Genomic DNA, 24862 nt, shown 5'->3' with positions numbered 1-24862 from the left:
GCGTATATAATGGCGTGATGGTGCAGGAGCAGCCGACAAAGCGGGCGGCATTGCACTGTCAACCCCAACCAGAAGCTTGCAACCTGTACTCCCCGGGCTCTTGTTGCTTGGATTGATGTCCCCGTGCTGCCACCGGCCCCACTCAGTACCCACCCGCACACGCACCTGCGTCTGCACCTGCACCGCAGGGGCTATCACTCAACATCACGGCGCGCGAGTTCGTCCCGCCCACCGCCGCCGCCGCCGCCCCCGCCGCTCCCACTGCCGCCGCCGCTCCAGCCGCCGCCGCCCCCGCCGCCGCCGGCAGCAGCACCTCCCGCTCCGACAGCCCCGAGCACCCGCACACAAGCAGCCAAGACACCGCCGCCGCCGCCGCCGCGCCTGCAGCCGCCGCCGCCGCCGCCGCACCTGCAGCCGCAGCCGCCGGCGCTGACACCGCCGCCACGACGGCACCAGCACCGCCGGCACCGCCGGCGGCACCTGCAGCCACGGCCGCGGCGGCGCCGGCGGCCGCCGCCACGTTGGCCTTGGGCGCCGCCAGCTACCGCCACCTCATTGCCGCTGGCGTGGCGCAGGCGCAGGCGACACTGGCGTCTGTCAGCGCCCGCGCCGCGGCGGCCGCCGCCTTCAGCAGCGCCCTCCCAGGTGCGGGCGGTGCTGCTGGCGACGTTGACCTGGCGCCGGCGGCACCCGACGAGGCGACGGCCCCTGCAGCACCGACGGCAGGCGCCGCGGACGCGGACGCTGCAGAAGCGGCGGCGGCGGCGGCGGCGGCAGCGGCGGCGGCGGACACGGTTGTGCCGGCCAGCAGCTCGCAGCCGAGCACTAGCAGTGACACCTCGGCTGCCACAGCCGCCACATCCGCCCCAGCCACCAGCGCTGCTGCCACCACCTCGGAGGCCTCCTCCGCCACCGCCACCTCTGGCGCGGGCCCCAGCCCCAGCACCGGCACCAGCACCAGCGACGCCCCTGCTACCGCTACCACCGCCTCGACGCCTGCTGCCTCCACCCCCACCACCCCCAGCGCCGCCACCCCCACCCCCAGCACCACCGCGCTGCCGGAGCCCGGCGCGCCGCTGTGGCAGCACTACGACGCGGTGCGGCTGCTGCTGAGCAACGACGCCGGGTTCAAGGCCTGCTACGACCGGTGCGTGGCGTTGGCCGTGGTGTGCGCAGCCGCGCTTGCACGTGGACGTGTGACGCTACGTTTCAATGGGCTGCATCGTGCGCATGTGGACTAGTTTTAGCACGCACGGATTGCCCTGCTGCCCTGCTGCCCCTGCGTCGGCTCTGCCCAACACTGCCGCGCCAAGCACGACCGGAGAGAACCCGCTGCTTCCCTGCGTTGGGTCAAGCGCTCCCATCATGCCCGCCCAGCCTTCCTCACACCTCCCATCCCCTCTACCCACCTAAACCCTAACCCCTAACCTCTGACCCCGAACCCCTGACCCGAACCCTGGTCGACATCGGCGGTAACAATTGCTGTTCCCCAAGATGGTCTACCGTCTACCACTTCCTTAATGAATCATGAATGTACCCCCCCCCCCCCCCGGGACTGTACCCGGCTACGCCTTCACTTCTGAAGTAATCATGAGTGTAACCCGCCCGCCCCGCAGCTCGGACCACTTCCGGCTGCACACGGAGCACTTCACCGAAGACACGCACCGCATCGGCGGCGCGCTCGAGGCCGGCGGCGAGCGCACCGCGCTGCTGCTGTTCAACGTGAACGACTCCACGCTGCACGGCCTATGGCAGGCCATCTCGGCGCCGCAGGTGCCGGCGCAGGGCGACGACACGCGGCCGGTCATCCACTTTGCGGTGAGCCTGGGGGAGGAAGGGGCGCGCGTGCGGGCGTGGTGAGCTTGGGGGAAGCCCGTTTGCGGCGAACGGAGTGGTTACGAGACAAGGTTGAAGTGCCGACGTGCAGTGGGAACAGCGGGTACTAGGGGGGATGCGTGAGCGGGCGCACATGCCGCCGCCCCCTGCGCCCTGTAGTGCAGCGGAGTGCCACCACACGATGCACCCTTGCACAGACTAGCGCAATGCCTGGCAATGCAAACGCATTCAGACGCCTATTCCATGCGCTGACACTGCACCGCACCCTGGCGGAGCCTGGCCTGCCCAAATTATCACCACGTGCGCCGGGCTCCGGCAGTCGTGGCTTGCCTGGTTTCATTCCCAGTCCTGAAAGCACGCTTACCACATCGTTATCTTACCCGTGTCGCCGTCTGCCCCCCTGCCCCCCTTGCCCTCATCACCATCCCCAGCTGGTGAAGCGCTTCCGCGGCGTGGGCCTGGCCGCCTTCAAGGCCGCCACCGGAGGCCAGGCCTTCCCGCAGCTGCCGCAGCCCGAGCTGGCCTACCCGATCGCCCGCGGCGCCCTGGCGCAGTCCGTGCTGCAGGCGCTGGAGCAGCTGGCAGGGCCGCAGGCCGCACCGCCGCCGCCGGCGGCGGAGGCCGCGGCCGGGGAGACGGCGGCGCCAGTGACGGCGGCGGCGGCTGCGCCGCCGCCGGTGGAGAAGGAGGAGGAGGCCAAGCCGGAGGAGCCGGCAGCTACGGCAGCGGGAACGGCTGCTCCGGCGGCGGAGGCGGCTGGGGTCGAGGCGCCAGCGACAGCGGCTTCGGGCAGCGCCACCAGCAGCGGTGGCGGAGACACGGTGGTCCCAGCCACGCCTGAGGCGGCCTCTTCAGCCACACCTGAGCCTTCGCAGCCCGCAGCCACAGCCGCAGCAGCACCTGCAGCGCCTGCCGCCCCCGCTCCCGCGCCGGCGCCGGCGCCGGCGCCCATGCGGCCGCCCTTCCTGCCCTTCCTGCCGCCGCACATGCGCCCGCCCATGCGGCCGGCCGCCCCGCCGCCACCCGGCGGCGCGCCGGCGGCGGGCGGCTTCGTGCCTGTGCAGGTGATGGTGCAGACGACCATGGGTCCGGCGGCGCCTCGCCCCTACATGCCGTACGCGCCGCCGTCTCTTGCAGGGGCGCCCGCCGCCGCCGCCGCCGCCGCCGCCGCCGCCCCTGCGGCTGCTGCTGCTGCCGCTCCCGGCGGCGGGGCCTTCGCCGCCATGGCCTCGATCAACGGCGAGTTGCAGCCGCTGATGCTGCGCCCCGTGACGGCGCTGCCGCCGGGAGCCGCGGCGCCGACCTCCGGCACGCCCTCGCCCACCGCGCCGGCAGGCGCCGCGACAGGGGCGACGTCGCCGACGGCGCCGGCAAGCGCCGCCGCACCCGCCGCGCCCGCCGCACTTGCCGTGACAGTCCCCGCGGTGTTGGCGGCCCGGTCGGGCGCGCCGTCGCCGGTCCCGGTTGTGACAGCCGCCGCACCCGTAACGGCCGCAGCCCCAGCGGCAGCCCCGAGCGCGGCGGCGCGACCCGCGCCCGCAGCAGTGACGCCGGTGGCAGCGCCGGTGGCAGCGGCTGCGGCGCCGGCGCCGGCGTCGGCGCCGGTGGCTGCGGGGCCGCGTGTGGTGACGGCGACGCCGGGTGTGCCGGTGGTGCAGCCGGGCATGCTACCGCCGGGCGTCGTGCGCCCCGTGATGGCGGCGGCGGCTGGCGTGCGGCCGTGGGCCGGGCCAGGCGGCCCGCAGCCCGTCGTGACGGGCGGCCGGGCGCCAGTGCCGGCAGTGCCCGCGGCGCCGGCCGTGCATGTGGCGCCCGCCGCCGCCGGCACGGCGCCGCCTGCCAGGCCGGCCGCGGCCGCGGTGCGCCCTGTTCCCGGCGCACAGCCGCGGCCGGTCGCGCCCGCTGCCGCCGCCCCCGGCGCGGGACCGGCCGCGCGGCCGGCAGCCCCATCCTTTGCCGCAGCCCTGGCGGCACGGCAGGGCGCGCAGCAGCGCGCGCCTGCGCCCGCCGCGCCCGCACCCGCACCTGCACCTGCACCCGCACCTGCACCTGCACCCGCACGGGCGCCGCCGCCCTTCCTGGGTGGCCAGCCCGCCTTCCCCACGCCGCTGGTGCCGGAGAACCCCATGCCGCCGCCGTCCGCCGCCGCCCCGGCGCCGCCGCCGGCCCACCTGGCCTGCCCCATGTGCAACATCCGGCGCGGCTGCTACGTGCTGGTCACGTGCAACCACATGGGCCCCTGCACCGAGTGCGCGCCCACGGTGGAGGAGGTGGTGCGCGTGTACGGCGCCTGCAACAAGTGCAGCAAGCCCGTGGACGCCAACAAGATGATCAAATTCAAGGGTTGAGGATCTGAGGATCTGAGGATTTGAGGATCTGAGGATGAGGATTTAAGGAGCAGGCGGGACCACGCGGTGTCGGCATGGTGTCGGCTATGGTCTGTGGGAGTGACCTGGAGCTTCAGGCAGGCATGGTATTATTGGCGGGCTGGTGGTGTAAGTGGGGCATTGCGTTGGGGGGTTGCTGTGAGCAGCAACGGCGACTACCTGGTCATATGTGCGGAGCGTTAGGGCCAGTTGGCAGTTGGCACAGGTTGGCAGTTACGCTTTGTATTAAGGGTAGAGTCGGCCATGTTAGGTGCCGGAATCCATCTGGGCGTAGCACTAGCGGCCTGCGGCCGCTCATGCGCCATCTGAAATCCGTATATGTTTTCCTTGTCCAGCTCTTACATGGGCGATGCGCAGTTGCACACCCCATGCAGCCTTGGGTGCGCCGCCTGTCCGTGCAGGCTGAAGTGGGGCGCACCTTCCAGCACAAGACGCGGTATTCCTGCGCGGTCCCTGCGGGTCCTCCCCCAGTGCTACGACAGCGCCCCTGCATCCCCACACGCGGCCTGCCCCTCACGTGCCCCGCCTGAAAACCTCCACGCTCACGGTCCAGCCCCTTCACTCTCAGTAACACACTCAGCCATCACACACACACACACACACACACACACACACACTCAGCCTGCACCAGCACACACCGCTGTCCAGCGCCTGCTCACACGCGATCACAGCCATTACAAACGGGAACTTGCTTCTTATCACCCTCTGCTCTTGCCTGTACTAGGAATTCAGCGCCGCTTGCTCACGCGCGGCTGGGCAGCAGCCGCCGGCCGCCTATGCGGCTGGGCGCAGACTGTAACCCCAGCGCCGCAAGCAACGCCGCCGGCACGTACCCCAGCGGCCCGCCCGGGCCCGCGCCCCCTGCCCCCGCGCCTCCCCTGCCCAGCCCGGCCGCGCTGCCGGCTCCCACAGGCCGTGCCCACCAGGCCCTGGCCACCGTGTACAAACACACCCAGGCCCCGGACATGACCAGGAACGCCGCCCACGCCAGCGTCAGGCCCAGCCCCAGGCCCAGTCCTAGGCTGCCCTCTCGCCACGCCGTAGCGTCGCCGTCATCGTCGTCAGGCCCAAACTCCGAGCCGCTACCACCGCTAGCTGCTGACCCAGAGGCGGCGTCCCCGAGCTCCTTCATGCCGCCGCCGCCGCTGTTGCCCAGCAACGCGCCGCCGTCGGAGCCCAGCCCGCCGCCGCCGGCAGGCGCCTGTGCCACCGCAGACACGGACGCGGTCGCAGCGGCCGAGCTCGGCACCCAGCTCTCTGGCAGCAGCCGCGCCGCCAGCCGCAGCAGCAGCGGCGGCTGCGGGCCCATGCCCGGCAGCCGCAGAGCCTCCGCCAGCGCCGCACCGACGGGCCACCCAACGTCGCCCGAGCCTGCGGCGAGCGGGGGCGCCACACGCCGTCCGTCATGCGTATCCTCGCACGCCCAAGAACTGCAACCCGCCACGCCGGTGCAGCCATTGGCGCTCCGGCGCCCACCACCACGGTTTGCCCTACCAATCCCCCCCACCCCCGCCCCCCGCCCTGCCACCCCCCGCCCCAGAATTCGATTACGGTACGGTGCTCCTCTGTGTGACTGTGTTCACTCACCCACTTCGAACTGGCTGTGGCTGAGGCCCAGCCCCGCGGACAGCAGGTGTCCCACGTACGGCCCCCACAGGCAGTACTTCTCCACGTTGATGTGGTGGCCCAGCTCCGAGTCCACCCGGCGCCAGGGCCGGCCGCAGTGCGCCTGCGCCGCCGCCAGCACGGCGCCGGGGCTGTCGCCGGCGCTGAGGCCGAAGAACTTCCACACCACGTAGAAGCCGGTCAGCACCACGAAGCGGCCCTGCGGTGTGTGTGTGTGTGTGTGTGCAAGGATTGGTACAGAAAAGTGTAGCGAAATTGACAGCAGGTTTTTTTTTGTGTGTGTGTGTGTGTGTGTGTGTGTGTGTGTGTGTGTGTGTGTGGTACATTCATGGTTATTTAAGATATGAAGGTTTAGCCAGGTACAGTAGTATAGCAGGGGTGAGGAACGGTAGAAGTTGCGGAGAGAAAGCCAAGCTTGAGCTGAGACTTTGGCAGGGAGCCAACATGAATGAATGAGTGAATGGATGTGCATGGCATACCATAATCCACGGCCATGAACCCGTTCATCGCTGACGTCACTCAACTCCACTCCACGCCACGCAACGCCACGCAACGCCACGCAATGGCACACCAACGCACCTGCAGCGGCGGCTGCGCCCAGCCCAGGATGCAGTGGCCCGCGCCGCCGCACTCGGCCGAGGCGTTCACGGTGCGCCCCACCAGCGCCAGGCAGGCGGCCCAGTCGGGCGCGCCCACCAGCTGCAGGGTGGCAGTGCCGGGCGCCAGCCCGTAGTGGTGTACTCGCTTGTAGGGCCGCGAGAAGCCTGGAGGGGGGAGGAGGGAGGAGGAGGGGAAGAGGAAAGGAGGAGGAAAGGGGAGGGGAGGAGGCAGGAGGGGCAAGTGGAAGGGTAGGCAGGGAAGTGGTACTTCGACACATGGGCGGCTTTGCAGACACACACAGGGTGACCCCACAGGGCGGGGTTGGGGTTGGGCAGACATGCTGCATGCATGGCGCGGGCCCGGCCGGTGCTTGCTGGGTCCTCGCATGGACGAGTGCAGTTGCTCACCAGTGCATCACATGCATGAATGCGCACATGCCCGCCCGCCCGCCCGCCCGCGCACCTTCGTGCATGCAGGGGTGTCGGACCACCAGCCCCGACCAGCGGCCTGTCACGTCGTCGTCGTCCCGCCCCACCACCACCACCCCGCCCCGGTGGCCGCCACCAGCAGCCCCCGCCCCGCCCCCGCCCGCAGCTGCCACGCCTGCCGTGGCCCCCGCCGCTGCACCCATGCCTGCCGCAGTGGCTGCGGCTGCGGCCGCCGCCAGACCCAGCTTGGCTGCTGCTGCCAGCCCCGCATCTGAGTCCGCGTCTGTGTGAGTCACACCAAGCCCTGCCGCCGCCGCTCCTGCCGTGTCCCCACCAGCACCTGCACTGCCATGCGAGCTGCCTCCTACCTCCGCCGCCGTCGCCGCCGCCGCCACGCCGTCCGCAGCGGCGCCGCCTCCCGCCGCGCCGTCTTGCAGCCTGCTGTGCCGGCGGATAGGCAGCGCCAAGCCGGAGCGGTCCACGGCACGCCGCTTGGGCGCCACGCTCTCCACAAACCCCACCGACAGCCGACTGAGCAGCCGGCGGAGGGCCGAGGCGGCGCTGGAGCCCGACCCCGAACCGCCGTCAGAGCCATCGGCGCTGCGGGCGGCCGCCCCGGCTGCAGCGGAGTCCGCAGCAGCCCCCTGGTCGGACTCGTGTTGGCTCGCCCCACCGCCCGACACCGCGGCAGCCACCTGAGCCGCCCGGCCCGCAGCTGCCGCGGCCGCGTCAGCGCTCGTGGCCCCAGCCATGGCTTCCGCCGCCGTCGCCGCCCCTGCCGCCGTGCTGGCTGACGCGGCCCCGGCACCGCCTCCCGCCCCACCGCCTCCCGCCGCACCCCCTCCCGCCGCAGCTGCAGTGCCGGCGGAGGCGCTCACGGCAGAGCCGTTCACCGCGTGCCCCTGCGCCGCCGCCATGGCCAGCTGCTCCTTGACCAGCTGGATGATGCGCTCCGAGTCGCGCTTCTGCTGCTCCAACACAGCAGCCTGGCTGCGCAGCTTGGCCGCCGCGCCGCCCGCGCCACCTGCTGTCGCACCTGCGCCTGCAGCTGCACCGCCAGCTGCGCCTCCAGCTGCGCCTGCAGCTGCGCCTGCAGCTGCGCCTGCGCCTCCGGCGCCGGTCGCCGCTGCCGCGGCCTGCGCGGTGAGTTCCCCACCCATTGCTACCGCCACCGCTGCGTCGCCACCAACAGACACACCGCTGGCCGTGTGACCTTGACCGCCAGCATCTCCAGTGCCCGCCCCCGCCGCTGCGCCGCTCGAAGCCTGCAACTCCGTGCCGACCGAGGCGGCAGCGGCCTCACCTGCGCTCTGCTTGGCTGCCGCCCCCGCCAGCTGCGCCTGGGCGGCTTCCGCCGCAGCATCCGTGCCCACCGCCGCCCCCGCGCCCTGCTGCGCTGGTGCAGCGGCAGCGCCGCTGCTGCTGCTGTTGGAGCTGGATGCCGAGGCCGCGTGCGCAAGTGCCGCTACCGTAGGGTTGTCACCACTACTGCTAATGCCAGCAAGTGCTGCGGTGCTCAAATCGCTACGTCTGTCCACTGCCGCGGTGCTGTTGCCCTCCACCTGCTGCTGCTGCTGCTGCTGCTGCTGCTGTTGTTGTTCCGTGGGAGCCAAGGGCGGCGGCGGCGGGTGCAGGTCACCTTGCCGCAGCAGGGCTGGCCGCTGCGGCTTGGTCGCAAACTCCCGCTGCAGCACGTCCAACGAGTCATCTGTCGCCTCCGCGCCCGCCGCCCCGAGGCCGCCGCCCGCGCCGCCAGCACCCAGCTGCTGTTGAGGGCTGGGAGGCGGCGGCGGCGCCAGCACGTCCTGCAGGCGCAAGTGAGCAAGGGCAGAAAAGGGCAAGAGAGTGACACATGTCTTGGCGAGTTCCGCCACGCTCGCCCCGGACTGCACAACATCAGCAACAAGGAACTATCGGTCAGTGCGACCCCTCAGTTCCTACCGGTCGCCCCAACATCCGGTCACCGCATCCTCCTGGGTCCCCACCTTGAGCAGCAGGCTGACGGAGCGGTCGAAGGCGTCGTTCAGGCCGTACTTCTGAAACGTGTGCGTGCGCAGCTGGTACGCGTGCGCCCCCAGCACCAGCAGTCGCCCGCCGCCGCCACCGCCACTCCCGCCGCCGCCGCCACTCCCCCCGCCGCCGCCGCCACCACCACCGGCCGCAGCCGCCCCGCTGCCTGCCGCCACTTCGCCGCTCGCGCGCGCCGCGGCAATGCCCACGGCCACTGCAGCGGCGCCGGCGGCGGTGTGAGCGCCCGCCACCTCGCCCCGGTACCTCCGCACCTCGTGGCGCCCACCGCGGCCCTCCTCGCGCTCGTGCTGCCCCTGCTCCTGGCGCTTGCGCCGCAGCCCCTGGTCCCGCTCTAGGTGTGTGTCCGTGGCCGTGACCGTGTCCCTCCGCCCGCCTTCCGCCCCAGCAGCGGCGCCGTCCGCCCCCGCCTCCGCCCCGCCCGCGCGCCCATCAGCCGCCCCGCCCTGCGCCTCGCCGCCGTCTCCACGCACCCCCCGCCGCGCCTGCCCCTCCTGCTCGTGCTCCTGCCCCTCCCGGGCCTGGCCCGGTCGCTTCTGCCCCGCCTCCTGCGCTGCTGATGCCACTTCCTGCTCCAACTCGTCCTCCTCCGCCGCCACCTCCTTCTCAGCCGCCGCCACTACCTCCCGCCGCTCCTGCGCCAGGCGGCGCAGCTGCACCTGCCCCCGGTAGCTGCGTCCGCCAAGCGAGTCCACCGTCGCAGCATGCCCTCCCGTGAGCTGCCCTGCCCCTGCCGTGTCCGCGCCCGCTGTGCCACCGTGGTTGCTACCGCTAGTGGCGCCGCCGCCGCCAGACGCCGCAGCTCCACCGCCGCTGCTGCTGCTGCTGCTACTGCCGCCGCCGCCGCCGCCGCCGCCGCCTCTATGCGGCCGCACGAGCTCCCGCTTGCGCTGCTCGCGCTGCCACAACTCCCGTGGCACTACACTGGAGCAGTATACCATCTGGCGAGAATCAAGAGGTGGGAGGTCATCGGCGGGGAGGGGGCGTTGTTTGTAACGAGGCACTGTTTGTTAGGGGGCGTTGTTTGGGAGGGTCCACTTGCGAAATGGGTTGCTCAATACCATGCGCAGGCCTGCGTTTCCGCGGTTGCAAGCATCTGCACCAGTATGCCGGCGCGTGCGAGAAACAGTCAACATGCGCACCACCGTGCCAGTCATGCCTCCCTCACCTCCAGCGATGAGCCGCCCAAGTCAAGCGACCCAACCGTCACACCGGCACCCGCAGCACTGCCACCAGCCGCCGCCCCTGCCCCGGCATCACGCGCCGAGACCACTGCTGTGCCCGCCGCATCCGCATCCGCGCCGCCCGCCGCCTGCTCCCCTCCTCCACCTCCTCCTGCGCCTCCGCCCCCTCCTCCCCGGCGCCCAAGCGCGCCGCCGCCCGCGCTCTCCGCCAGCCCTCGCCGCTGCTCCTCCACGTGCTGCCCCTGCCGCAGCGCGGACTCAATGGCGGCGGCGGCGGCGGCGTGTCCCGTGGGCGAGTCGAAGGATCCACGCAGGTAGTTGAGTGCAATCCAGCCGTACACGCCCTCATCCGTGCCGCTGATGATGCGCGCCCACGAGTCCTCGAACCTGCAGACACGTCAGCACCCGTGCCATCAGCGGCCGCCCCAGCATCACCGGCAGCAACACCAGCAACAACACCGGCACCGACAAAGCACGTGCGGCGGCATCGGGAGCCGCGGCTAGGAGTGAGCCGTGCGGCGCGTGGGCCATACATCTCGGCGCCTGCTTCCGACGCCCTGCCGGCCCGACCCACATCGTCGCGCACCGTCAAATGGCTGCAGGACAAACACACGGCAGTCGCACGACACACACGTGTACGGCCTGGTACACGTCACGGCCCCGGCTGCCGCGATTCCCCCCCCCTCACCTGAAGCCCGAGTCCCGCAGCACACCGCGGGTGCGCTGCATTAGCAGCCTCTGCTTGTCGGGTTGCATGCGCCGCACGCCCGCCGTGGCGAACAGGAAGATGGGCACCGCCGGCAGCTGCCGCACCGGCACCACCGCCCGCGCCCAGTCCAGCAGTGGCCCCAGCGCCGCGCCCTCCAGGTCGCCGGGCGGCCGGTCGGCAAAGGCGTCAAGCCCCGGCAGCGTCTCCACCCGGTTGTAGGAGCCTAGGGAGAGGAGGGGGGGTTTGGTTCGCACAGCGCGGAAGTACGATAAGCAACTACAGGGATAAGGCAGGATCCGGGGCCAAGACAGGGGCAGAGGCAGGAGCAGGGCGTGACAGGCGTGGAACCCGGCAACGGCCACCTCGGAACCCTGCAACGGCCCGCCCCCCGCTGCTCACTTATGCCTGGCTTCTTGGGCACCAGGTCCGCTGCCGCTGAGGGCGGTATGACTTCTATGTGAGGCAAGTGAGGCCGCGACGGCTTGTACTTCCAGGTGAACACGTAGCTGCGCGAACAGCGAATGGACAGCGCGACGAGGAATGCCGATGAGCGACGCTCGCCATAGCGATGCTTTTGCACAGTCAGATCACTTACACACGAGTTCCTGAGCTACCACAGTCGATAACCGCCACGTATTCGGCTCGCAACGGCGTTCGCGCCCAGAGCAGGACGAACACAAGTCCAGCGATGGCAAGCAAAGAGCACGCCAGCGGGCCGCACGCCAGCGCATATCTACTTCCTGGCAACATGCTGCCTATGGGGCCTATCTATGCTTTTGCAAGTCGTTCGCAGTTACCGCGCAAAGTCCAAACGCCGCAATGTTCATCATAATTTATTCTTGCCATTTGTATGGCAATAAAATTCAAATAACCACTACATACTCACGAAAGTGTCTACCTCCACCATCGTCCCACACGAAACCCTGGTCGCTCCCCCCATGCAGGCACCGCTCTGCATCCGCTCTTCCACACGTCGGCCCACGCTCACAGCTACAACCGAGAAGCATACACACGCACAGCACCAAGACACATGCGCACAGAACAAATCACCTTACACCGCGTCCAAATCCGTCCGCCCCCATTCATACTCACAACTCGTAATAACACAATTCAGTTTACGCCGCGTCTGAATCTGTGGTACTCTGCCCGAGCAGGCTCATGAGTCAACGCTCCTCCCTCATGGCTGCAGCGTGGTCAGCGCCAGCATCGCCTCCATTGTGTACCGCGCATCATTCCCGCCGTTGTGCAGCTTGGTCGCCGGGATCCCCAGCGTCTTCAGCAGCAGGCGCAGGCTCAGATTCGTCCGCTCCCCCGGCACGCTGGCTGCGGATGCAGCCGCCGCCGCCGCCGCCGCGGCCGCCGCTCCAACGCTCCCGTTCCCTTCAGCCTGCTCCTGCTGCTGCTGTAGCTGTAACTGCTGCTGCTGCACCTGCTGCTCCTGCAGCGCCGCCCAGGCCAGGTCTGCCGTGTCCAGAATGGCGGTGCCGGGCGGCAGTGTCACGCCCAGCAGACCAGTCAGAGCCTTGAGGTCACCGGCCAGCCTGGGGTGGCGGTGGCGATGGCGGGTGATGGGTTTGCCAGCAGGAGAAAACTGATGTCAGGGAAAGTGGAGCTCTTGGCAGCATTTTTAGGTGGTACGATTGGTTAGGTATTGGGATATGCTGGGGAAATGTACGAGGCGAGGATGAGAGGGGCAACGGTGGCGGACAAGGCCCACTCACCCATGTCCCACCAGCACCAGCTGCATTCGCGGCGGGGCCGGCGCCTTGGGCGGCGAGGAGCAGGGGGAGGGCGAGCGTGGCGCCGAGGGACAGGCGCTGCTGCCCCCGGCACCGCCCCAACCCTCACCGCACGCAGCTGCCTCCTCCGGCTCCTGCCGCGCCGCCTTGCCCGCCGCGCTACCGTTTGCCACCACAGGCACAGCCGCCTGCTCCACCTCAGGTTGCTCTGCCCCTTGCTGTGCTGCCTCCACCTGGGCCGCCTCCGCCCGGGCCGCCTGCGCCTGCTCCTGCGCCTGCTCCCACCAGGCCGCCCACACCTCACGCCCGTACTGCTCCATGTCGTGTTGGAGCGCGGCGGCGCCCTCCGCCAGCGGCCCCTTGCGGGACTGACCGAACAGGAACTCGTACTTATGGTCCGGCACGTGGATGCGGTTCACCAGCGCCTCGTTCTCGGACACAATCCAGTGCCTGTGATTGTGAGCGTGCGTGTCGGGGGCATGGGAGATGGGAAAGGGCCGTGGTTGTGTTTACCGGTTCCAGGCAGGGGCAGAAGGTGGCGTTGTAACGGGGTTGTTGTGTTTGCACTCCCGAGAGCCAGGTGGCGCACGGGTGCGGGCGGAGGGCGTGCTGGGGGCGCCCTGCGGTGAGGGCGGCCGCGCCGACCCTGTCCGGCACGAGCCGGCGCACGTGCGCACCTGGAGTCCAGCTTGCACGTGAGGTTGTCCCACATGGTCCACCCGATCTCCGTGACCTGCGCCGCGCAACCACACACACACACACACACACACACACACGGAAGGTCAGGGCGCGTGGCTTGGAGCTGCCCTATGAACAGCGCCGACCGCGATAAGCCCTGTGCTGTCAAGAAACACAGAGCCCCCGACACACCAACGCCCCACTAGACCTCATGCAGCTCCCGGCGCCCCCAATCCCATCCCACTCGACCCCATCCCCCAGCCCCACCATCAGCTCACCTTGGAGCTGTCCCGCTCCCACCACTCCAGGTCGATGCAGCAGCACACCGCCAGCACCCGACCCCGCCCCGGCCCCCGACTGCGCTGCCACCCCAGTCCCTCCGCCCGAGCGCCGGCCGCGCCGCCTCCGCCCCCTCGCGCCCCCACAGCCGCCGCGGCATCCTCCCCCTCGGCCAGCTGCACGCCACCACCCTCCACCGATTCCGCACGCGCGCCGCCCTCGCCTGCACCTACTCCCCTCACCCCGCCAGCCGCCATCACCGGCACACACGCGCTGCTGGCTGCCAGGCTGGGAGGCAGCATGCTCCCCAGCGCCCCCAGGCCGCCCAAGCCGCCCAGGCCACCCAGGCCGCCGCCCAGGCTGGGGCCGCAGCCGTGGGGTGTGGGCGCAGGCCACACGGGTGTGGCGGCGCCGCTGGCGTCCATGGACGACCAGCCGCTGGACGGCGGCGCCAGGTGCGGCGTGGACTGGTCGGGGGTGGCCCAGGGGTCACCGCCGCCGCCCCCAGCCGCGGCGGTACGCAGCACGCGCAGCAGCGCCGGGCTCATGCCCTGCGCCGCCGGCAGCGCCTCGCCGGGCCCTGCCGCCGCCGCCGGCCCCATCCCGGGTCCGGGTCCGGGCCGTGCAGCAAGACAGGCCCCGGCTGCGGGCGGTGCGGGTAGCACTGCACTGCCGGTGGCCGTGTCAGCTGCGGCCGAGGCCGCGGCGCTTTCGTCGTCTGCGTCCACAGGCACAGGGTGGGAGTGCAGCGGCGCCGCGCGCAGCCTAAGCAGCGCGGCACGAAGCCCCGCCTCGGCCTCCGCCTCCGCCGCCCCTTGCAGCTGGTGCTGGTGCGGGTGCGGGTGCGCGTGCAGCTGCGGCGGCGCGGGCGTGCTGACGGGCGTCTGGGAGGGCGTGTGCGAGTGGTGCAGCTGACCATTCAGCGCCGCCACCTCCTCCACCTCTGCCTGCGCCTCCGCCTCCTCCCGCTCCTGCCGCTCTGCCGCCTCCCTGGCCGCCCCCTCGCCCCCCCTCCCCGGCGTGCCCGCTCCCGCTCCCGCCCCGAGTTCGCCAGAGGCCGACGCTGAAACCGACGCAGATGCTGACGCCCATCCCACAGACTCTTCTCGCGCTTCAGCTGCGAAGCTTTGGATGGGGAAGGGCGTTGTCCACCGGCGCGCCGCCAGCAGCAGCGACTGCGCCGCCGCCAGCTGCCGACTCATCTTGAGCCGCTGGGCCGCCTTCTTCATGTCCTTGAATACAGCCTTCACCTCATCCTCACCTGCGCGTTTTGTAGCACAAATAGTACGGCAATTGGAACAAGGCAAGGTAGCATGGTTAAGCGTTCAGTGGAGGCGTGGCTGGCGCGTGTGATGTAAAAGAGGCGGGGTACGCCCACCCCGGCCCCCAAGTCGGGCCGTACTCACGCTGTAGGCTGTCCAGCACGACCACGTCCTCCACCGGCTCCGCCATGGCTTGGATGTGGGACGTGGTGGGGGCCGCGAGTGCGACCCCCGCGAGCTGCTGCCCCAGCAGCCCAGACACCTCCTGGTTGATGGCAATTGCAGCCTCCACGCCCAAGTAGAAGCCACGCTTGCACGTTACAGTGCTGGTCGCTGCACAGGCGAAGAATGTTTAGCAGAAAACAGTAAGTGTACAGATTACTGCATGCCACGCCTTCGCAGGCTCCAAAAAGGCCGTCGCTTGCGTGCTGAAGGCATGCGCGCACCTGCGTACAGGCCGGGCCGTTGAATGTAGAAAGTGGGGCCCTTAAAGAATCCTGTTAATAGTCTTTGAGCATCTGGCCTTGCCAGATGGTCCACTACCGCTTCTGCGAGGACGTGCGACCAACTCTGCTCAAACGAACCCAGCGCTATTAGCTCCCGTATAGTCATTTTGGGCCCATACAGTAGGATAGTTACATTTAGTTAGGAGTGAAGTATATGAACACTAGAAATTGACCATGAGAGCCGAAAAGGTGCGGCGCTGGGGCCACCTCAGCACAGCGAGTGCGGTTGCCCATGCGGCGTGGCTGCTGGCCTGCTGCTGTCCCCCTCCCTACAACTCGCACTCGTCCCTCCCAGCCCGCAACGCGACATCGACACATATCACTCCATGTATGTATCCTCATCATAATGACTGCTGGCACATGCGCTGCCGCTGCGCCGTCCAATCCAGCTTCGGTTCCGGGCCGCTCTGCCCTGCAAATTCGCCATCCGATCCACCACGCCCGTCCACAGCACAGTCAACCCACCGTTCACCCTCTCCATCCTGGGCCTGACACACCGGGCCCCCAATAGTCAAACCTTCTAACCCTCTGACGCCTCAATCAAGAACAGACCGCAGCAAACAGCGGCGTGCTCACAGTCACTGCGACTATCGCGAGCAGCCAGCGCCACCCGACCCCAACCCGCGCCGCGCCGCCTACGGTTTCATTCTGCGGCCCAGCCGCCGCCCCCAATGCCGGAACGCTGGGCCCCGTCCGCCCCGCCGCAATCCTTTCACTCCCCCCTCCTCCGTCATTTGCTGCTGACCCACCCCCTGGAGCCGCCACAGCAGTCTGGTTGCCGGCTGCCCCCGCCTCAGTCGCCGCGGCCTGGATGCCCGGCACCGACGTGTCGGCTGTGTTGTTTGCTGCTGCCGGCTCGCCGGCGCCACCGCTGCCGGCTCCCGCCGCCGCACCAGGCGCGCTGGTTGTGCGGTTGCTGGTGGCATTCTGCAGCCCGGACACCGACGGCGTCGCAGGCAGCTGCCCAGTAGCGGCGGTCTGGTTATTGTTGTTGTTGGTCTGGTTGCGCCTAGCCGCCGCCGCCGCCGCCGCCGCCAAGCCAGATTGCGACGGCGGACGCCCGGTTCTGCTGCTGCTGGTGGTGTTTGGGCCGCTGATGTCGCCCACCACGCCGTCGCTCGAGGCCTTGGCAGCGGACGCGGACGGCAGTGGCGACGAGCCGTTGTGCATCGCCACGCGCACCGCGCCGTCAGTGGTGTAGTAGCCGCGACTGGTGCCGCCAGGGCCCGGCAGCGGCACCACGATGCGCCTCAGCCCGCCGCCGACTGATCCCGGCGGGCCTTCGCCGCCGGCAGAGACGGCAATGGAGCCGGTGGTGCCGCTGCTGGCGTTACCTGTACCGGTGCCGCCGTTGATGCCGCCGCCGGCGCCGGCGCCACCGCGCACGCTGCCGAGGTTCACAGCCGGCGTCATGCCGCCGCCACCGCCGCCACCGCCGCCGCCACCGCCGCCGCCGTTAGCTCCCCCCGCCGCGGCTGCGTCCTCCTGCTGCTGCTGTTGCGTTTCCGGCGTGAAAACCTGCACGGCACGAACACACACGGGCACAATGCCAACCCTTTCACCTTGCGCTTTCCTCATGCACGCACGCACACACGGGATGTGGGGGCGTTGGCATGTACGGCAGGAGCTAGTGGAACGGCTAGCTCGTGTGCGACCTCACCTGCAGGCTGGCCGCTATGGGGGGGTAGGCCAGGTCCGCCACTGGCAGCACCAGCATGTCCTCCGGCAGCCGGGCCTGTGTGTTTGTGTGTGGGGGGGGGCGGGGGGAGGGGTATGCGCCCGGGCCCAATGACAAATTCCCATCATGCATTGCTGGCGGGGGGGCCATCATCATCGCCGGCGTGTGTGCGTGTGTTGTACGTATGTGTGTGTTGTGTGGGTGGGTGGGAGGGGCGGGCTGATAAGGTTCCTATAAGGCGCGCGCACGAGCGGTGATGGCTGCAGACCCAGCCCCTGGCGCCTTCGTCTGCGTCCCTCCCAGCCTGTCAACCACGTTGGCTGCATAAACACATACGCCGTGCGTTTCCCGCGTGTGTCCCGGGCACCTAACGCGCCTGTCGCTGCAGCCGCCACTCCACGACACGCCACGGCGGTGCCAGGCCACGACACGAAACGCCCACGAAACGACACGCCCGCGACACGCCACGACACGGCGGCGCCACGCACCACTGCGGTGACGTTGCCGCGGACCCACAGGTTGGCCTCGCCGGAGCCCAGCGGCGCGTTGTCGGGGCTGATGGTGTAGCGGAAGGTCAGGTTCTCCAGCCGCAGTGTGAGCGTGTTGTCCACCTGCCGTGTGGCGGAGGAGGTGGGGACGATTTGGGTTGGGGCGAGCAACAGAGGCAGGAGGCTGTGGTGGCCGTCTCAATCCAACAACGCCTCTACACCTGCAGCTTCCCCAGCCTTCCCCACCTCCGCCCCCTCACGCTCGCCCCTCTGCTTTACTTGGCATCGGCATGGGGATCGGAATGAACCCCTTCCCACCCTCCCTTCCCCGCCCACCTGGTCCTGCGCCAGCCACATGGTGGGGAAGCCAGGGTATGACACGCCACGCAGGTCCACCGCCACCAGCCCCGTGGTCAGCTCGCTGCTGATGGAGAAGGCGCTGCGCAGCAGGGTCAGGTTGGTGGGCACGGACACGGCGCCGCCGCCGGGCGCGGCCAGCGAGGCGGGCCAGGGCCGCGGCGAGTAGAGAAACATCTGCATGGGCATGCGGGTGGGCGTGTGTGTGGGCGTGCGTGTACGTGTGTGTGTGTGTGTGTGTGTGTGTGTGTGTGTGTGTGTGTGTGTGATAAGCACACGAGGGAGAGGGTCTGCACTGTGGGCACGCATGCACCCAGCACAGGCACCATACCGCACCCACCCTCCCCCCGCCACCACCCTCCCCGCCACCACACCGGCACAAAACACCCCCGCACAAAACACCTCGGCACCAATGCCACCAGCCCAGCCCGTTCCCGGCCAGCCCCACGCCAGCCCCCCACCACCCCACCCCACACGCACCCTGAAGTCTGTGAGGTTGGATCTGCCCACCACAGCGCCGTTGGGTCCGCCCGCCACGCCCACCACCGCCACACTGCCCGGCACCGTGTTGATCGACTGCACCGCGGGCAGCAGCGTGTCGCCGTTGCCTGTGTGCGTGTGTGTGTGTGTGTGTGTGTGTGTGTGTGTGTGTGTGTGTGTGTGTGCTTTTCCGTTCCCCATGCGCATTGCGCGTCACAAGGAAGGCAACGACTACGAGGGCACGCACATGGGAAGGAAACACGCAGGACTGCACCAGTTGCTGACACGGCGCCCTGGCACGCTGCGTGGCTGTACGCACGTGCACAAGCACCCGCTTTAGGGCCTCACCGTCGCCGTCAATGTCCGCCACATACGTAGCATTGCTGGCCCCCAGTCCGCTGCTACTGCCATCGCTGCTACCGCTACTGCCATTGCTGCTGCTGCCACTGCTAGCGTTGCGTGTGACGTTTTGCTGGGTGGCGTTGGAGCTGTAGCGGTACAGGCTGTCCACCATCCAGCTACTGCTTGTGACGTTGTCGCTCTCGGCACTGGGGCGCCAGGGCGTGTCCAGCGGCGCCGACACGAAGCCCACGCCGCCCGCCGCTATGGCTGCCATGACGGCGGCGGTGGTGTTGGGGCAGGCGTCAGCGGAGGCTGCGGCGCACGGCCACAGGGGCGGGCGTGTGTGCGGGCATGGGTGCGGGCGTGGGAGCGGGCGGGCGTGGGTCGTGTGGTCGTGTGGGCAGTGTGTCACGAACCGCGGGAGGTGCGGGTGCCATACCCGATAGTCCCATGCCGCGCCGCCCTGCCCCGCTCCGCCCCGTCCATCCCGCCCCACCCCGCCCTACTCCGCCCCTCCCGGCCCCGCCCCTACCGTTGTAGAACACCACCGGCACCGCCCCGCTCGCGGGGATGTTGCCGGTGCCGCTGGCGGGCCGCACGTCCACCTGCGTCAGGCGGCAGCGGCCGTGCGGGCAGTCAGACGCCGCCAGTGGAAGAGGAGGGCGGCGGGCAGCTGCAGCGTAGCTGCTGTGTGGGTTGGTGGGTGAGTGGGTGGGTGGCGCTTTGGAGAGCGCCCAGCACGTGCAATCAGCAAGGAAACCCAGATTACGTCGCGATTGCGGTTGCTGCCGCGGGCGTGTGCTGTGCATGGCACGCGCCTGCCCCCACCCCCTGACCTGCAGTGGGTCTCTGGAGAAGCCGCCCCCCAGGGTGAAGGTGGACAGCACCGGCAGCAGGCCCATCATCAGCACACACACCTGCAGGCGCAGAGGCATACACACACACACACACACACACACGTAGAGGCACACACATGAGGGCGGGCGCGCGGGCAAAGGGTGAACGGGTGAACGGGTGAACGGGTGAACGTGTGGACATTATTATGTCTGCACGCACCAGGACGGGCGCGGCCGGGTGGCGTTCGGGAGCAAGGCAGTGACGCGATCCTCATGAGGTGCCTTGCGCCTGAACTCCTGACTGTGCCGCCGCTAGCCCTCGCCACCCCGTCCGCATTCCCGCTGCTGTCGCCTCACTCCACCCCACCCCACCACGGCATGCCGACAACTCACCCGGCCGCGCGGCCCCCACTTGGTCAGGTGCTTCACGTCCGGAACCACCACATCCACATCCCTAGCCCTGGCTTTGGCCGTGGCATTGGCTGTAGCATTACTGTTGGCGCCGCCCCCCTGCGGCGGCGCCGCCGCTGCTGTGGCGGCGGAGGGGGGTAGTGAGGGTGTCCTACTGATGGGCACGGTACCGGTGGGGATGCCCAGCATACCCGCAAGCCCCGAGTCTGGTGGCGGCTGCGCCGGCGGCGGCGTGGCGGCAGCTGATTGTGTGCCGCCGCCGCCTCGGAGGGTCGGCGAGCGGGGCTGCTGGGGCACGGGAGGCGCTGGCGATTGCTGGCCCTGTGCCAGAGAGCTGCGAAGGCAAGTGCGCGGCGTGGGGGAGCAGCCTCCCAGTGAAAGCTCTAGAAAGCCTTTGCTTGTTGGTGCCAACAGCCCACAATAACAGCCCACCAAGGATCCCCTGCAGCCCACAGCGAGCCGTTCTGATGCACGCGCTCATATGCTCCGACCACGACACGGACTCGATGGCCCCACTCCGCCGCACGGCTCCTCCGCCCTACCCCTCTCGCCCATGGCCCACGCCTATCAACTTCCCCACCACCCACCCGTATCACTCTCCGCATGCCTCCTCTGCCCCAATCCCCTCGCAAAACGATCCCACGCCCTGTCACCCTCCTGCACACCCGCCCTCCTGCACACCCGCCCTCCTGCACACCCTCCCTCCTGCATACCCGCCCTCCTGCATACCCACCTGCTGTCCAGGAGTAGAGTCAGCGCTAGCACCAGCGCCAGTCCCGCCGCCGCCAGGTGCAGCCGAGGGGCCCTGGCAGTCAGCAGACAGCCGCGCCAGCCGCCGCCGCCGCCGCCGCCCCCGCCGCCACCACCGCCGCCGCTGCCGTGTCGACAGCGGCGGCCGCCCATGGTGCCGCCGCCGCAAGAGTGGCGATGGCCACGTGGGTGGTTGGCAGCCCCCACGCCTGCTTCGGGTGCTGATGTTGGTACTGGTGTTGGTGTCGGTGCGGAGCAGGAAGCGGTGCAGCTGCTGCAATCCGTGCCGCCGTGTTGGTGTCGGTGCGGAGCAGGAAGCCGTGCAGGGGTGGGGGCGGGGGCGGGAGCCGTCGGGGCTGCTGGCCCTGCTTGCATGTGTGTCGACACGAGCGGGCGCCCGGCAACCCAAGACTGGCCGGTAAGAGGTCTTCTGTTGCCCCTCCGAAAGTACAGAACGCAAGGACGGAAACGTAAAGGGCCGGTGTTAAGGTTTGAACACGTCGGTGCAAGGTGTGCCCTGCCGCGGATGCGCAGAGCCTGTGCTGCCGATGCTGCTGCTGCTGCTGCTGCTGCTGCTGCTCTGCTGGGTAGCAAAATTTGAGAGGCTATGGCTCTTGCTAGGTGTCTGAACCAACGCGGTTCAGCGCCGGAAGGTCCCGTGGGTCAAAGAAGCGAAGGCTAGAGCCCGAATCGTATGTGAGTGCTGCGACACTTATTGTGTGAGCGCATAGCTCTAATGTTTTGTGATTTGGATGCTTCAGAGCTGCGGCGGCAGCAGGTGACCTCGCTTGCGGCCCGGCGACCATTGGGAGAGATGGGAGGCTCCGAGGTACCGGGACTTCAGATGCCAAGGCCGTTCGACACTCGACGAAGCCCCAGGTTGAGGCACAACTGGTAACCTTTTTTCATTCCTTACAGACCACGCTCTTAGGCAAGCACGCGCAGGGCCTTATCAAGAGTCGAAGGACCGGCGCTGTGTCGTGGCGTGTCAACTTCCCTTTCCCCGTCCTTCTTTCCCCTGACTCTGGACCGCCACACCCCGAGTTCACCAACAGTGCTTCCAACACACGCGTCTCCCTCAGCCCAGCCCAGCCCAGCCCAGCGGCCGCACCTCAAGTAACCTCAAGTCACTGAGGAACCCCACGAACGCCACCGGCACCGCTTCCTCCGCCTCCTAGTGCTGCTGCCGCTGCTTCAACCTCCACGCCTCGCCTCCGCCCACCACGTGCTGCTGCGTGCCGCGCGGCTCGCAACCAGCGCCAGCTCGTCCTGCTCTCCACCACCACCTCCTCCTCGTCCTCCTCCTCCTCCTCCTCCTCCGCCACCTCCGCCTCCTGCTGCTGCTCCTGTGACCACCACCTGCATCCTAAAGATGCGCCTCCGCCCAGCCGCAGCTGCTGCGCACGCGCCGCAGCCCTCCGCCCTCCCTGCGCGTCGCGGCAGAGCACACGCCGCGGGCGCGCTCGCCCGCTCCACGCCGCTCCACACACACGCCGCTTCGCTGCCGCTGCTGCTGCTCAGCAGCCGCCCACCCCTCAGCCGCCTAGCTCCGCCTAGCTCTGCCTAGCTCCACGTAGCTCCGCGTAGCTCCGCGTAGCTCCGTAGGGCTCTAGTAGTAGAAGGAGGTCATGACCCAGTTGAAGAGGGCGGCGCCCAGGATCTTCATGGAGACCTACAGGGTGACACGTGCAGGAGGGGTGGAGGAATGGGGCGGGCGAGGTAAGGAGCTGGTGAGGGCAGAGTTTGTTGTCGTGAAGCGGGCGAAGTCTGCTTGCCGCGTGCGGCCCAGCGCTGCGCAGGCCCCCCAGGCCGCTGCCTGTCCCCTCTTTCAACAATCACAAACTTATGTCCGCCGCCCCACACCCACTCTCAGCACATGCACCTTCTGGACCCCACCCCCTCCCTCTGCCGTCTCCACGGCTTCCGCCGCAAACCCGCTCAGCTCACAATGACGTTGGGCACTCCGGGGATGACGGGCAGCGTCATCTTGGCCTGGCTGACGAGCACCTCGGGAATTGAGAACAGCAGCGTGCCGGCGATGGTGGCCAGGGCGCCCAGCAGGAAGCCGCGCACAAAGTTGCGGCTCGCTGCGGCGGCGTGGTGGTGGTGGTGGGCAGGTGGCGATGTGAGGAGGTGAGGAGGCGGGGTAGTTCATTCCAAGCCCAACTAAACCCAGGTGGGGATGAGGGTTGGGATGGAGGGCGGAGACGTGGGTGGGACTGGGTGGGCAGGCAAGCGGGACAGAGGGCTGCCGATCCCCTCGCCCCCAACGCCGCAACTTCCCGTCCCTGGAGCCTCCCCTGTGCCGTTTCCCTCGGCCACCGCTGCCGCCCGGGCACTGCTTCAGCCCTCTGGCAATGCCCCTCTCCTCCCTCGGCTCCCTCCGCCCACGCCTCCCCCTCCTCCCCCTCCTGGCTGCTGCCCGCTTCATCCCTCCCTCTGCCACCCCCTGCCCCCTCCCCCCTGCCCCCTCCCCCCTCCCGCCTGCCCCCTCCCCCTGCCCGGCGCCCTTACCGCGTCCGGACTCCTCCTCGGTGGCCATCTCGGGGTCCTTGGGCGGCGGCATGATGGCGTTCTGCTTCATCACGTTGGCAGCAATGCCGATCAGGCCGCCTGCAGGGATAGGAGGAAGGGAGGCAAGGGAGTTACACGCCCGAGCCCAAACTGAACCCAATGCAAAAGAGAGAGGACTGCGTGGCCTACGCTTTGACAACAGGGGTTACATGCCCGAGCCCATCGCAATAGGCCCCCAGTGTCAACAGATCGTCGCCGAGGGGGAGGGGGGAAAGCCGCCCATGGGGTTCAGCGAAACGGGGCGGGGCAGGAGGGGGCTCTCTCACACACACACACATGCACACACACACACACACACATGCGCACACACACACACACACACGCACACACGCACACATGCATACATACGCACACGCGGGGTCCCGCCCTACTCACAGAAGATGGTCTTGGACAGCGCGGGCTGCTGGAAGCCGTACGCCACCATGCCCAGCTGCATGGCGCCAATCACCATGATCACCTTGGGGGTGGCGTCCCAGCGCCTGGAGGGGCGGAGGGGAGGGGAGGGGTTACTACTTACATTCATGAGGAGAGGGTGCACAATTATGACCACTTAAAGAAGCGAAGTTGTAGCCAGGCGCACTGATACAGCAGGCGTATTGTTACCGTTGACCGGACGGGGGGGGGAGGAGGGGAGTGAGGCAAGGCAAGGCATGTTCTTTCAGTTGCTGCCATGAAGCAGCAGCGAGGCAGGGCGTGGAGGCGGCCCAGGAATCTCGCCCTGTGCAAGGCGTGCCGACCCGCGCACGCATCCCAAGGACAAGGATACACATGCGCACGCAATGCACGCCGTTCACATACACGCACACCGTACACACCATGGCCCCTCAACATCACGCTGTGTCTCTCCTCCTCCTCCCCCCAAACGGTTAGTACCCGCTGTCCCCACGGGACGTCGGCGCTTCATAATTATGCTTGAATCACTCCGTTCTCCACATGAACGGCTAACGCCCCCGGCCCCCCGAGCCCAGCACGCACTTTGGCCGCCACGGGAAAAGTGGCTCCTGGTCCGCATATGCCACGTCCTTGTTCACGCCTTTCCCCTGCGGCAAGGACGTTCAACCGAACGTGTTTAGCAGCATGCGCTCGAAGGCGGCGCTACAACAGTTGCTAGAGTGCGTCAACAGGCTGCCGACATCTACCGCCCCCAAAGCTAGGCCTGCCGTGTCTGTGGCGGCCACAGGGGAGGGTCCGGCCGTGCCGTGCGCCCAGCCCCCTTGACCGGCCTGACCCTCCCGACCCATTTGGCCCACCTTCATGCGAGCAGATAGCTGCGAGAGCATAATGGTGCTGTGCGCGGACTCCACCTTCTGCAGCATCTCCGGGTTGAAGCGGTGCTCATACTTCTTCACGCGGTATGCCTTGCCAATCTCCATGCTGTCAACGCCAGGCTCGATACCCAGAACCTGCAAATTTCACGGCAAGACTTTTCGTGGGTACGACTGCGATAAGTAATTAGAGAAAGCGAATGTGTGCTCGCCTTGTAAGGGTCATCGCTCGCCGCCGCTGAACATGCCACGCGCGACTGTTGTTGCCGGCATGGCTGGAAGGGAGCAAACCTAGGAGCAGATCGAAGAGGACCCCGAGCCCTGAGGCCCAGAGAAGCGGCACTACGCTGGACTTGCATAGCCAAACTGGTCTTTCGCGACCTAGGTCCTCTGAGGCCTGAGAGGTAAAGAGGTGCTCA

The 24862-nt window shown here is 68.8% G+C and overlaps 5 protein-coding genes across 6 annotated transcripts in view; 1 reads left to right on the top strand and 4 right to left on the bottom strand.

The window, feature by feature from the left end:
- Positions 1-4543, top strand: part of CHLRE_03g171250v5 (uncharacterized protein) — a 13026-nt gene extending 8483 nt beyond the window's left edge. For both annotated transcript variants that reach the window (XM_043060883.1, XM_043060882.1), the window contains exons 18-20: positions 189-1147; positions 1617-1818; positions 2268-4543. In XM_043060883.1, the coding sequence (XP_042926011.1) occupies positions 189-1147; positions 1617-1818; positions 2268-4184 (3078 nt within the window). In that variant the 3' untranslated portion in view covers positions 4185-4543. The remainder of the gene's footprint in view (positions 1-188; positions 1148-1616; positions 1819-2267) is intronic.
- A 6-nt stretch (positions 4544-4549) lies between these two features.
- CHLRE_03g171200v5 (uncharacterized protein) lies at positions 4550-11617 on the bottom strand. Its single transcript, XM_043060881.1, has 9 exons — positions 11394-11617; positions 11198-11304; positions 10778-11021; positions 10074-10476; positions 8863-9846; positions 6912-8682; positions 6429-6613; positions 5811-6048; positions 4550-5594 (listed from the first exon to the last, which is right to left on the bottom strand). The coding sequence occupies exons 1-9, from the start codon at positions 11546-11548 to the stop codon at positions 4966-4968; spliced, it is 4716 nt and encodes a 1571-aa protein (XP_042926010.1). The 5' UTR covers positions 11549-11617; the 3' UTR covers positions 4550-4965.
- A 48-nt stretch (positions 11618-11665) lies between these two features.
- CHLRE_03g171179v5 (uncharacterized protein) lies at positions 11666-15397 on the bottom strand. The gene is made up of 6 exons (XM_043060880.1): positions 15203-15397; positions 14901-15089; positions 13494-14755; positions 13215-13270; positions 12520-12987; positions 11666-12339 (listed from the first exon to the last, which is right to left on the bottom strand). The coding sequence occupies exons 2-6, from the start codon at positions 14944-14946 to the stop codon at positions 11976-11978; spliced, it is 2196 nt and encodes a 731-aa protein (XP_042926009.1). The 5' UTR covers positions 14947-15089; positions 15203-15397; the 3' UTR covers positions 11666-11975.
- Positions 15398-15565: 168 nt separating this feature from the next.
- Positions 15566-21297, bottom strand: CHLRE_03g171150v5 (uncharacterized protein). Its single transcript, XM_043060879.1, has 13 exons — positions 21021-21297; positions 20588-20837; positions 20046-20188; positions 19837-19973; positions 19444-19524; positions 19140-19212; positions 18614-18919; positions 18266-18393; positions 17765-17962; positions 17429-17551; positions 16923-16997; positions 16055-16780; positions 15566-15843 (listed from the first exon to the last, which is right to left on the bottom strand). The coding sequence occupies exons 2-13, from the start codon at positions 20755-20757 to the stop codon at positions 15841-15843; spliced, it is 2163 nt and encodes a 720-aa protein (XP_042926008.1). The 5' UTR covers positions 20758-20837; positions 21021-21297; the 3' UTR covers positions 15566-15840.
- A 207-nt stretch (positions 21298-21504) lies between these two features.
- Positions 21505-24847, bottom strand: CHLRE_03g171100v5 (uncharacterized protein). The gene is made up of 7 exons (XM_043060878.1): positions 24656-24847; positions 24429-24581; positions 24154-24218; positions 23554-23657; positions 23119-23217; positions 22552-22691; positions 21505-22276 (listed from the first exon to the last, which is right to left on the bottom strand). Exons 1-7 carry the CDS (start codon positions 24800-24802, stop codon positions 22214-22216), a joined length of 771 nt encoding a protein of 256 aa, XP_042926007.1. The 5' UTR covers positions 24803-24847; the 3' UTR covers positions 21505-22213.
- Between the last annotated feature and the right edge of the window lie 15 nt (positions 24848-24862).

The sequence above is a fragment of the Chlamydomonas reinhardtii genome, chromosome 3 (genome assembly GCF_000002595.2).
Source record: "Chlamydomonas reinhardtii strain CC-503 cw92 mt+ chromosome 3, whole genome shotgun sequence".
In the NCBI taxonomy this organism is placed as follows: domain Eukaryota; kingdom Viridiplantae; phylum Chlorophyta; class Chlorophyceae; order Chlamydomonadales; family Chlamydomonadaceae; genus Chlamydomonas; species Chlamydomonas reinhardtii.
Note: the sequence above shows the minus strand (reverse complement) of the source record. Positions and strands in the feature narration are given on the sequence as shown.